The 12453-nt window shown below is 42.4% G+C and overlaps 2 protein-coding genes across 14 annotated transcripts in view; one reads left to right on the forward strand and one right to left on the reverse strand.

Annotated features, from left to right (window-relative positions):
* The window catches only part of LAMB3 (laminin subunit beta 3), a 207982-nt gene that overhangs the window by 74459 nt on the left and 121070 nt on the right, over nucleotides 1-12453 (forward strand). For 10 of the 13 annotated variants that reach the window (XR_010114547.1, XR_010114546.1, XR_010114548.1 and 7 more), the window contains exon 1: nucleotides 8203-8300. The exons of 2 other annotated variants lie outside the window; for them this stretch is intronic. The gene's annotated coding sequence lies outside the window, so the exon portion shown is untranslated. Of the gene's footprint in view, nucleotides 1-8202; nucleotides 8301-12453 lie in introns of those variants that run through there. One more of the 13 variants, XM_055235155.2, reaches the window with a different exon arrangement.
* The window catches only part of HSD11B1 (hydroxysteroid 11-beta dehydrogenase 1), a 48971-nt gene that overhangs the window by 25613 nt on the left and 10905 nt on the right, over nucleotides 1-12453 (reverse strand). Inside the window, exons 2-5 of the mRNA XM_055235166.2 lie at nucleotides 4510-4623; nucleotides 3586-3716; nucleotides 2700-2811; nucleotides 2391-2576 (exon numbers count right to left, since the gene is read on the reverse strand). Coding sequence (XP_055091141.1) covers nucleotides 2391-2576; nucleotides 2700-2811; nucleotides 3586-3716; nucleotides 4510-4597 — 517 coding nt within the window. The 5' untranslated portion in view covers nucleotides 4598-4623. The remainder of the gene's footprint in view (nucleotides 1-2390; nucleotides 2577-2699; nucleotides 2812-3585; nucleotides 3717-4509; nucleotides 4624-12453) is intronic.

Consider the following 12453-nt stretch of genomic DNA (forward strand, 5'->3'; position numbering starts at 1 on the left):
GTCTTCGTTACAGTAGCTGAACTTACATCCTAACTAGCAAGTGGTGGAAGGAGAGGAGGCTAATCAATGTAACGGGATGTTACACATACAAGAAACTTGCTCAATAGGTGCCAAGAAAAGGTGGTGAATAGTGGATAGATGTGGACTACAAGGAGGTTCCCAGAAGCAGCAGTATTGTCTTTGTTAATGCTACAGAGGTAACCAACCCTTTAAGGAACATATTAGAAGTATAGTATTCCCATGTAATGCAATACCCAGAAATGCATTGTGGATAAAAATAATTCTTTATCACTGAAACTCAATAAACAATTTAATGTATTCCCTAGAAGAAATGATTAAAACTCCATCCCAGTACTGTTTGGCTGACCTTAAGATCAACTTGATGTTTAGCATCCCATATTTATAGAGTTTAGATTTTAAAGAGGAAGGATTAATGAACATGTTTACTGACTGATTAAAAGAATACATCATAAAGCAGAGAATGTTCTTCAGTTGTGGCAAGACAGCAATGTATCTGTACTTTGCAAGTTCATAGACAGGTTTCAAGGCAAAAAAGCTGGAATCTTTTGGCTACACAAGCAATAAACACCAAAGATAATCATCCAGCTAGATTTCCCACCTCCCAGAGTTCATGGAAATTACCAAGTGTCATTCACTAAGTGTAGAAGATATGGGGAAACAGAGATTATCAGAATTTCATCATGTCTTTGGGCTCAACAGTAATTCTTAGTCCTTCTGAGCACATTTAGATCGTGGGTACATTCTAGAAAGTTACATTCGTCAAAGATGAAATACATCCTTTGCCTAGAGTGAATGTATTATTTAATCAACTGAAATCATTAAAGCCACCTACATCATGACTGATGTGAGGATTTTGGCCAATGCCCTGGGATGGATTGGGGATGTGCCCAGCACCCTCCCACTCAGTATGCATCTGGAAGCTCTCCCTTTCTTCCAGCCCAGAGAGAGTCTGTGTCTGGGGAGGGGTGGGGAGTGTGTGTTGTCTGGGAAGCACCGGGATGCATATCAATCACTCTGTTTGGCGGGTAGCACAGACACACTGCCCCTTTATCCAATCACTATGCAGGCCTTCCCTGGGCCAGAAAGGAGAACTCTTTACAATACAGATGGTGCTATTAGTTTCAATAAGAATGTTTGTGAAGTGCTTAACAGTTTACAGAGTCCTCTAGGTTATTTGTTTTTATTTTGCCAGGAACTACATTTAGATGGCGGATTTTGATCCTGGTGTTTGCACTTTCCAGCCACATCCTTCTAACTGACTAATCAACTGACTAATCTAACTGACTAATCAAAGATGTGTGGAACTTGTCTCCTGGATCTATGATAAGAATGGGCCTAGAAATGTCCCAAGCTGGGAACTCACTGTTTTTTTACTGGTGATGGCTTCTGATGCTACCACCATCCAGAACACCAGGGACCTCTCTTGATCCCACAGAGATCTTTTCATGACCATTTCTCTGGACACATTTCCTCTCTACCCAGCTGGTTGTTTAAATTGATCTTTTCATGTTAACACGTTCAGATTTTAGAGAATACATCCAGTATAGGCAGGTCTGTTCATCTTTTTTTTCTTGTTGTTCATTTTATTTAGCTTTAGCTTAGCCCACTTATCAGACAACTGTGTGTTGTTAAAATAGTTCACTTCTCAGTTGTACCTTCACATTTACATAACTTCACCAACCTATGGCTTTTGGTCATGGAGGAAGCAAAGTCCTTTTTATCCATTGTGACTAGGTCTCTCACTTAGGACCAAGACAGGCTGTACCTCCAGCAGCCTCTCAAGTCCCTTCAACCTTCCTTTGTAGAAAACAATTCAGGCTTCTGGGCACTCTGAACTACTGCTTTTTCTCTGTTACTTAAAAGAATTTTGTAGCCTATCTACCTTGACCAATCCTTCATTTTTTATGGTGTCACTAGTTTGTAACAGTGTCTCCTTTACTCGGGATGCATGCCTCTCATTGAGTCCACAAATCACCCCCCTACAAGTCTCTTATCAGTACATCTGCCCGTTCATGCATATGAGTAAGCTGTTAATCAGCTTTTGTTTAATATTACTATGAACACTTCAACTTCAAGTTAATATTGTAACTAGGTCTCTCCCTTAGGACCAGGACAGGCTGTACCTCCAGCAGCCCCTCAAGTCCCTTTGACCTTACTTTGTAGAAAACAATTCAGTCTTCCAATGAGCACTCAGAGCTACTGCTTTTTCTCTGTTACTTAAAAGAATTTTGTAGCCCACCTACCTTGACCAATCCCTCATTACTTCTCTGCATGGAAACTGATAAAAATTTATGTCTACTTCAGAGCCTAGCATCATCCCTGGCATTTTTTTTCTTCTACCTTCCACATAATGTCCCTGTCCCACTCACCAGCCAGAGAGGAGACGACAACAATGCTTCCATTGCTCTGCTTCAGCATGGGCAAGGCAGCTACAGTCAGGACCACATAACTGAGGAAGTTGACTTCCATGCTTTTGCGCACATGGTGAATATCATCATGAAAAAGATTCAAAGAAGTGTTGGTGATGTGGTTGAGAATGAGCATGTCTAGTCCTCCTGCAAGAGATGGCTATATTAAGAAATCATCTGGGGTTGATGCCTTTCCCATTCTCCTCCCAAAAGCTCTTTGGTGACCCCAAGGGCAAAGTTCAGAGGAGGAGGGAAGAGAAACAGCCTCACCCATGAGCTTTCCTGCTTGGGCAACAAATTGCTCTGCGAAGGTCATGTCTTCCATGGTGCCAGCAATGTAGTGTGCTGAGGCTGCTCCAAGCTCCAGGCAGTGGGATACCACCTGCAATGACACAGCAGAAATGGCATCAGTCTTAGCTGCAGATTTTTGGGGGGTAGTCGCTGAAGTAATGGGGGGCTTAAATGAGAGATTGCTCACAGCCCTGTTTAGGTAAGAAATGGTAAGTATGTTTGTGTGTGTGTTGCCTAATATAACCCTCATGATCATCATCCTCTGTCTGAAATATTTTCTGGAACATGGTAGGGTTCAAACCCCAGTGCTGGGGTTTAAGTTCATGATTTATGCTCATGGCTTCTGTGAAGAGGCATTTCTGAAGGCATTATGAGTGTAGATGCTGGTTACTATGTGGGTAGCTCTAGGTTTGTGAATGTACATGCTTGGGTTTGTGAGTCCATGAGAGGGCATGTGTCTGGGAGTCTGCATGGGTATGAGGATATGTATTCATGAGCAGGTACTGGGAGTTCAGTTTTTGAAAACATCCCTATGTATCTGTAATTCCATGTGTAAATGTGTGCGACTAGGCATGTCTGTGAGCATATATAGCTCAAGGACTCTGTTGCAGAATATATTACACACACACACACACACACACACACATACACACACACGAATGAATGCTTAAATGCATACTTTTATATTCCTGTGGTTTTTTGGTGTTTGAGTTGTATATGAGAGTGCAAAATTAAGTGTCTGTGTGTGTGCATGTGCATCTGTATATAGATCTGCGACATGCTAGCTTCTGTGTATATGTGAGCATATATAAGAACACATCTGAGCATGTGACGGTACATGTATCTGCGGGCATAGAACCCTCACCTTCTGTAGAGTTTCTTTTGACCTCGCTGTCACCACCACATGGGCTCCCATCTTCGCCAGATGATAAGCCATCTCTCTTCCGATCCCTTTGCTGGCCCCTGTGACAATCACTTTCTTTCCTTGGAGCATCTCTGGGGAACCCCAAAAGGAAGTGAGGACCATACCCAAGTTGGCAGCAAAATTCCTTCTCCCTCTCTGGATATAGGCAGGCTTATCTCAATTTGTAACTTAAAGGTTATGAGCCCAGATCAGTTTGTCACAAACTGCATAAATCACTGTGGGAACAGGCCAGGTCTTTCATAAACATGCTCTGAAGTGGGAGGTTTGGGCTGACAGCCTCCCTACTGTCATTTCTAAAAACCTCCATGGAAAGAGATCATAGGATGAAGCCAGAAAAGTCATGGTTCAGCTAATATGTTGGAGTTCCAGACATTTCTGGACTCTTTCAATTTTGCTCAATTGAAAGTACATTTAACAAGGAATCAAAACACATGTGTTCATAGAAATTCCAGGGATTTTCCCTCACTTCTATGTAGTCATCATCTCCAGTTTTTTTTTTTTTTTTTTTTTTTTTTTTTTTTTGCCTCCCACTTATCAGTCTCTTCATAGAGCCCAATTAGCTGCTGAGTTGTGAATTTGGGTATTACTCTCATTTTTGTAGAGGATTTGAAACTGCTTTCCATTAAGGGTGCCAAATAAAGCATGGCCTATTTGGCAAGATTTTGGCTACACGATTACCCTTCCTACAAAGTCCCCCCTGCCCACAGCCTGTAGCTGGAGGACACAAAAAGACCGTCTTACCTCAGGGTTCCCTCATTTTCACCAACTTTGAGGATCAAGAACACATCTTGGTCCTCAGGAACACTCAAGCACCCCTGTGTTTTATAAACCTATTCCTCCAAAATGAGACGCATGGGTACTTACCTGGTCTGAATTCCTCGTTTGCAGAATAGTAGTAGTAGGCCATGAAGAGCCCCAGAATGGGGAGGAGATATTTTTTCACAAAAGCCATCCGACAGGGAGCTGGCCTGAAGTCTCCTGTAGGACACACAGAGAGAACCTACAGAGCTTTCTACAACCTCCTAAGCAGGCAGCAGCCTCTGAATTGTGACATCAGGGACGGGGGAGGCTGGAGTAGTCTCAGGCAGTGCTAGCCAATTTCCCTGTCAGAGCAGCGATTGGCTTTGGGTGGGATCCCATTCGTCCCTGGCAGCCTGTGTGGTGGATTTCATAATGGACAATGTTTACTCCATTTCATTGAGCAAGAGGAGACTTCCAGATGGCCAAGCTCATGACTGTACAGGACTGGATTCCTGAGCATCCCTACCCGAGTCCATCTTACTCGTAACACCATTTACGCCAGGGATCAATGATCTTTCAAATGTGATTTGTCAAAGACAGAGAGAGAGGAGTGCATGTAGGGCTTCTGGGGGGAAACGTGAGTAATAGCAAAGAGAGCCAAACTCAATCCAAATCTCACTCTCAGTCCCCCTACCCCCCCACCCAGTCGGAAGCAATTAAAAATAACAGCACAAAACAGCAAAATAAGCTTAAAAAAATGTGCACATTTTGGGAAAAAATAATGAAAGCAAACAAGCTCTATAAGCCCCGCACTCAAGTTCAATGAAAAAGTATTACAACATCAAAGGAGAAATTGCAAGCCAGCCAGAACCCAGATGGCGGGAAATCCAAGACTGGTTCAAGACTCTAAAGCAAGTGCAACGGATCGTACACTTATTACTTTAACAGAGAACAAAGAAGAAATAATGAGTGACAAAAACGGCACTAAACTATTAAACTGGGTCTTGTAAATGCTGTAGAGCAACAAGAAACATGGAGAAGATGCTAGGAAGAGGTGACCCGATGTAGAAGAAAAAAGAACTAGCATTAGGCAAGTGAAACTAGCTGGGGACGCCAACACCAGCTAAAAATAGATCTAGTAACAGTAAAAGGACGAGGGTGGTGAGAAACCCTTAGCAATTTAGAATTTATTATCAGGGAAATATAAAAATAACCACCTCAGTAACTCCATAGCACAAATTCATTAAGGAATAATCCTCAGAGAAAGAATTTAAGATATATCATTGTTAAGTTTTTCAACTCAAAACCAACCAATCAACTCATGGAAATTATCCCATCACAATGCAATCCTGCGTTCTGTAAGTTATCAGTAGAGCAGGGAAAAAATTTAAATGTGATAATAAGTATCAGTGCTTTGGAGGAGGGATAGGAGTTGGGAGTAGTGGGGGGACAGAATTTACACAAGGTTAAGGGAAATTAAGTTATGATTCCAAGTGCAGTATCTGGAAACATTCATCGAATTTTCACTTTAGAGTAAGAGAAAATAATTTAAGACCCAGAGGAGATGAAACAATTTGTCAACAAAGGCCCACAGCTGTGAGGGTCACTTGTAGAAAACAATGGAGATTTGAGAACAGTTGAGGGCTAGACAGAGCTCGAGGTCTATGAAGGACAAAAAGAGAAAAAAGATAAAATTCAAGTAAAAATTAGATTACATGCCTTTAGAACTGCAAGCTACATTTGTATAATTTTATAAATATATTTATGATACCAAGATATATTACAGACTAGACTCCATTTTCATCTCTAGAGGGAAGGAAGTGCCAGCCGGAACCCAGATAAGGTTCATTTTCTTAATCCTATACTATTAATAGTAAAATTATAGGAAACAATGAAAAGTTATTTGGAAATATGATGATGCTGAAATGATAGAAAGATGGGCAGACTAAGGATGTTTATTGTCTGACATAAAAAAGAAATAAAGAATTTTAAAGTCCATTAAGAAAACATAAATTTAAAGAAAGCAAAAATAACAATGAGTAAGATAAACTGCAGAGTAATAGAACACAAAGCAAATGCATTAACAATTGCTGATTGTTGGCTCCATTAAAAAATGAAGTCCAACATTGTGTGGCCTCAAAAGACACATTTAAACCCAAAGACACAAACAGATTAATAATTAGATGACCTAATAGCTACGATGCTAGAAAATAAGGATATGGCAAAAGCATCCAATAAAGTGATTTTTATGGGATTAGATAAAATAATTGCTATATAAAATGCATTGATGAGAAACAAGGACACTGTGTAATGGTAGTTGATGCATTAAATCTTAGCAGTTCTCAAATTTTTGGTCTCAGGACCCTTGTATACTCTTAATAATTTCCAAGGACCTCAAAGAACTTTTGCCTGTGTAGGTTTTACCTATTGATATTGCTATTGCAATTTATACATTAGAAATTAAGACTGAGGATTTTTTTCTAAAACTCAAGAATACATAAGCATACATTCCATTAGCAGTCAGGGCAGTGGCATTAGCATACATCCTGTAGCCCCTGGAAAAGTCAGGTAATGTCTTTGTATAATTATGAAAATAGTTTTGACCTTTCAACCCTTCAAGAGGGTCTCAGAGACCCATGGGGACCACACTTTGACCATATTATATAATAAACATCTAATCCACTTTGTGTTCATATTTACATGGCTGGTTTTCTCATTAGCTTGTAAACTCCTGGAGGACATGGATTATGTCTTTTTCATCTTTGTCTCTTTCCATTTCCCACTAGCCTTGCTCCAAAATAGGCATTCAATAAACTTGCTGTTTTAGTGTTTTTGAGATACTGCAGCAATAAGAAAATTGCTGTCTTCCTGGAGCCTGATTTAATCTGGGGAAATCACTGGGATTCAGCATTCTGGTCATAACAGATCAAACCCATCCCCTAAATCTTCTTTCTGGGGTTCTCAACAAAGTTTAAAAAAATAATAAGGACAAAATGAAATACAACTGTTTCAGCTAGCATTTGTTTCAAGTCAGGTATTCCCTGATTGAATTAAAGTTCCATAGCAGAACAGCGAACTGTTCACTCCACTCCTCGCGCCCTCCTTTGTAATGCACTGACCATTCACGTTCCAGAGCAGGCTTTCAGCGGATACCTGGAGCCCACCTGCACAGAATGGGCTCTTCACTGCTGGAGGTGAGTATTAGAGCCCAGCCAGGAATTCTCTCTGATTTGATCATTCTCACCGGAATAAATGGAATCAAGCACAAGCAACAGAGTGAGAAGAACATAGGGGATGAATGAACAAGAATGGGACTATGAAGGATGGCCCAGATCTGGGGAGACTGATAGGAGATGGCAAAAATGTGAGGAGGGGCAGCCAGAGGGAAGTCCCTTGCATTTGGCATAAAACGTAGATTATGAAAGAAACACCTGTCATTTAGAAGGTGGCAGCTATAGTGCTTTTCATGACTGTTAGTAGCTTTGTTAATCAAGTGGTCCCATTTGAAAATCAATCTTGTTGGGCAAACCTCAGAGTAAAAAGTAGGTGAACACTGTGTTCAGAGATTCTGCCTTTCCTGGGAGAATAACATTGCAACGTTGAAACAGGAGAGGATCTTAGCATTATATGAGAATTGATAGGGTTTCGCTGTGTCCCAACCCAAATCTCAACTTTAATTATATCTCCCACAATTTCCACATGTTGCGAGAGGGACCCAGGGGGAGGTAATTGAATCATGGGGGCTGGTCTTTCCTGTGCTGTTCTCTTGATAGTGATTAAGTCTCACGAGATCTGATGGGTTTATCAGGGGTTTCCACTTTTGCTTCTTCCTCATTTTTCTCTTGCTACTGCCACGTAAGAAGTGCTTTTCACCTCCCGCCATGATTCTGAGGCCTCCCCAGCCATGTGGAACTGTAAGTCCAGTTAAACCTCTCTTTGTTCCCGGTTTCGAGTATGTCTTTATCAGCAGTGTTAAAAAGAACTAATATAGTAAATTGGTACCAGTAGAGTGGGCTGTTGCTGAAAAGATATCTGAAAATGTAGAAGTGACTTTGGAACTGGGTAACAGGCAGAGGTTGGAACAGTTTGGAGGGCTCAGAAGAAGACAGGAAAATGTGGGAAAGTTTGGAACCTCCTAGAGGCTTGTTGAATAGCTTTGACAAAAGTGCTGATAGTGATATGACAATAAGGTCCAGACTGAGGTAATCTCAGAGGGAGATGAGGAACTTTTTGGGAACTGGAGCAAAGGTGACTGTTGTTATGTGTTAGCAAAGAGACTGTTGGCATTTGCCCCTGCCCTAGAGATTTGTGGAACTTTGAACTTGAGAGAGATTTTTTAGGATATCTGGCAGAAGAAATTTCTAAGCAGCAAAGCATTTAAGAGGTGACTTGGGTGCTGTTAAAAGCATTCCATGTTAAAAGGGAAAACTAGCATAAAAGTTCAGAAAATTTGCAGCCTGATGATTTAAAAAAGAAAAACACATTTTTTGAGGAGAAATTCAAGCCAGCTGCAGAAATTTGCATAGGTAGCAAGGAGCCAAATGTTAATCCCCAAGACCATGGGGAAAATGTCTCCAGGCCATGTCAGAGATCTTCATGGCAGCCCCTCCCATCACAGGCCCGGAGCCCAGGAGGAAAAAGTGGTTTCGTGGGCCAGGCCCAGGTTCCCTGTGCTATGTGCAGGCTAGGGACTTGGTGCCCTGTGTCCCAGCTGAAAGGAGCCTGAAAGGAGCTGAAAGTGGATGAAAGGAGCTAGCCTAGAGCTCAGGCTTTCGCTTCAGAGGGTGGAAGCCCTGAGCCTTGGAAGCTTCCACATGGTGTTGAGCCTTCCATATCGTGCACAGAAATCAAGAATTGAGGTTTGGGAACCTCTGCCTAGATTTCAGAAGATGTATGGAAATGCCTGGATGCCCAAGCGAAAGTTTGCTTGCAGGGCAGGGCCCTCATGGAGAACCTCTGCTAGGGCAGTGTGGGAGGGAAATGTCGGGTTGGAGACCCAACACAGAGTCCCCACTGGGGCACTGCCTAGTGGAGCTGTGAGAGGAAGGCCAATGTACTCCAGACCCCAGAATGGTAGATCCACTGGCAGTTTGTGCCATCTGCCTGGAAAGCCGCAGACACTCCATACCAGCCCATGAAAGCAGCCAGGAGAGAGCCTGCACCCTGCAAAGCCCCAGGGGCAGATCTGCCGAAGACCACGGGAACCCACCTTTTGCATCAGTGTAACCTGGAGTCAAAGGAGATATTTTGGAGCTTTAAAATTTGACTGCCCCTTTGGATTTTAGACTTGCATGGGCCCTGTAACCCCTTTGTTTTGGCGAATTTCTCCCATTTGAAATGGCTGTATTTACCCAATACCTGTACTCCTATTGTATCTAGGAAGTAACTAGCTTGCTTTTGATTTTACAGGTTGATAGGTGGAGGGGACTTGCCTTGTCTCAGATGAGACTCTTAGACTGTGGACTTTTGGGTTAATGCTGAAATGAGTTAAAACTTTGGGGGACTGTTGCGAAGGCATGATTGGTTTTGAAACGTGAGGACATGAGATTTGGAGGGGCCAGGGGCAGAATGATACGGTTTGACTGTGTCCTCACCCAAATCTCAACTTGAATTGTATCTCCCAGAATTCCCATGTGTTGGGGGAGGTACCCAGGGGAGGTAATTGAATCATGGGGGCTGGTCTTTCCCCTGCTGCTCTCGTGATCTGATGGGTTTATCAGGGGTTTCTGCTTTTGCTTCTTTCTCATTTTTCTCTTACTGCTGCCATGTAAGAAGTGCCTTTCGCTTACCACCATGATTCTGAGGCCTCCCCAGCCACGTAGAACTGTAATCCAGCTAAACCTCTTTTTGTTCCCAGTTTCAGGTATGTATTTATCAGTAGTGTGAAAACGAACTAATACAGTAATGCATAAGATTCTCCCTTTCTTGCCACCCCCACCCCCATTCCTCAGGTCTGATTTTAGGAACTCACAGCTGCCAAGATCTTTTCCTCGCTATAGAAAGAACTATCATTTCATGCAATTTTGTCCAATAACAGACTCCCTCCTTCCCTTCCTCTGTTCTCCTCCCTCATGTGTGTGTCTAACGAGGGGAGAAGTTCTCATTTGTCAATCCTTCATGGCAATCTCAATGGACAGATTTATTCTATTTTTTACCTGATGGAATCGTGGATCTGGGAGAATGAAGTAGGCATGAGATAAATTGTCCTCTGTGTGCTTTCCCGTTCCTGCCTGGCACATGTAGCTTGTGGTAGGGGACTGAGGGGGTAGAATACCTGGAATCTATTTGCCTGGGAGAGCCAAGGGCCTTCTAGGAAAGAAGAGACCCTCACAAGGTCATGAGCATGGTCTGATCCCTGCCCCCAGTGGAGATGGAGATGCAAACAGTTCTTTTTATAATTAAAAAAAGTTGTTTTTATGTTTTAAGGGCATGATCTAAGCAGACAGTTCTAAGCATGTTGTAGTTGTAGTTTTTCAGGTTTTCCCTCTTGCCTAGCTCCTGTGGATTCACATCTGAGCATAGAAGAGAGAGGGGGCCATGTAATAACTAAACAAAGTTATTCAATGGAAGGTCTGTTGAAACATTGGCAGCATGGGGAGCAGTGGGAGAGCCCCACACAGTTGAGAGGACTGACCTCAGCATGGCCACCACAGGGCTTTGGCCCATCTTGTGTTTTTTCTTGGTTGGTCAGCCCAACTTTCAGGAAGCACACTAGGGTGGCACCACAGCCCCAGCCAGGTGGGCATCTCAAGGTTCCAGGGATGTCAGCATTAGAAGGAAGTCACTTGCCCCTGGTGGGACATAGGGTTGCCAGATTTAGCAAATAGAAATACAGAATGCCCAGTTAAATCTGAATTTCAGATAAATGACAAATAGTTATTTTAAGGATGCCTGTCTCTCTGTCCTTCCTGTCTGTCTGTCTGTCTGTCTGTCTGTCTGTCTGTCTATCTATCTATCTATCTATCTATCTATCTATCTATCTATCTATCTATCTATCTTATCTACCTATCCTCTATCTAAACTGTCTACCTATCAAGATGGGATAAACTGTTGAAAGAAATATTCCTAAACTATTGAAGGGAAGATGTCTTGAAAGTTACATACTTACACTAAAACATGATTCAAGCCAGGTTTGGTGGCTCTTGGATGTAATCCCAGTCACTGGGGAGGCCAAAGAGAGGATCACTTGTGGCTAGGAGTTTGAGACCAGCCTGGGAAACATAGCAGGACCCCCATCTCAAAAAAAAAAAAAAAAAAAAAGGAAAAAACACCATTAATCATTCATTGTTTATCTGAAATTTGGATTTAACTGAGTGTCCTGTGTTTAATTTGAAAAGCTTAGAAGTGGCAGCGGGCTTTGAGAACCTGAGAAATGGTCTCAGGTGTGGACAAAACATTCTGGACCATGGCTACTGATAGCCATCTGGTCTACGTTTAACAAAGTGGAGCCCAGCATCCTGGCCACAAACAGCCCAAAAAGGCCCTAAGTAGCGAAAGAGGTATATACCACATGGTAGCTTGGTGGAGGAATTACCTACTAACATTTATTTAGTTAGGTATTTACTGTTGGTCAGGTACTATGAATATAAACACCAGTGAAATGCTCTCCATGCCCTAGAAGAAGAAGATATGGAAATAAATGAAATGTGTAAGACATTACCAGTGCACTAATGGAAGTCTACAGTAGGGGCATAATGAAGGGAGTAGCCCATTCTACATGTCAGATGGGCCAGCAGGAGCTGCTTCCAGGAAGTTGTTCATTTTGATCCATGTTGAAATATGAGCAGGAATGTTCCAGGAAATGAAGAATGATAACAGTGAGCACTGACTTGGGTTCAGGAGTATGGGGAGAGGGGAGGGCTAGTTTGTAGAACATTCTTTGCATAGGAAGCTGTGTGGGAAAATAGAAAGCGGTGTGAAAGAGAAAGTCATGTTTGGGAAACTATGAACAGTTCCATATGGCTGGATAACTGAATTTTACAGGGTAGGGTTACACAGTAGGAAGCCTGGAGAAGCAAGCAGAGGCACATCTTTGAGGGCCATGAGTGCCTACTGTTGGAGTCTGTA

The sequence above is a fragment of the Symphalangus syndactylus genome, chromosome 19 (assembly GCF_028878055.3).
Source record: "Symphalangus syndactylus isolate Jambi chromosome 19, NHGRI_mSymSyn1-v2.1_pri, whole genome shotgun sequence".
Lineage (NCBI taxonomy): Eukaryota > Metazoa > Chordata > Mammalia > Primates > Hylobatidae > Symphalangus > Symphalangus syndactylus.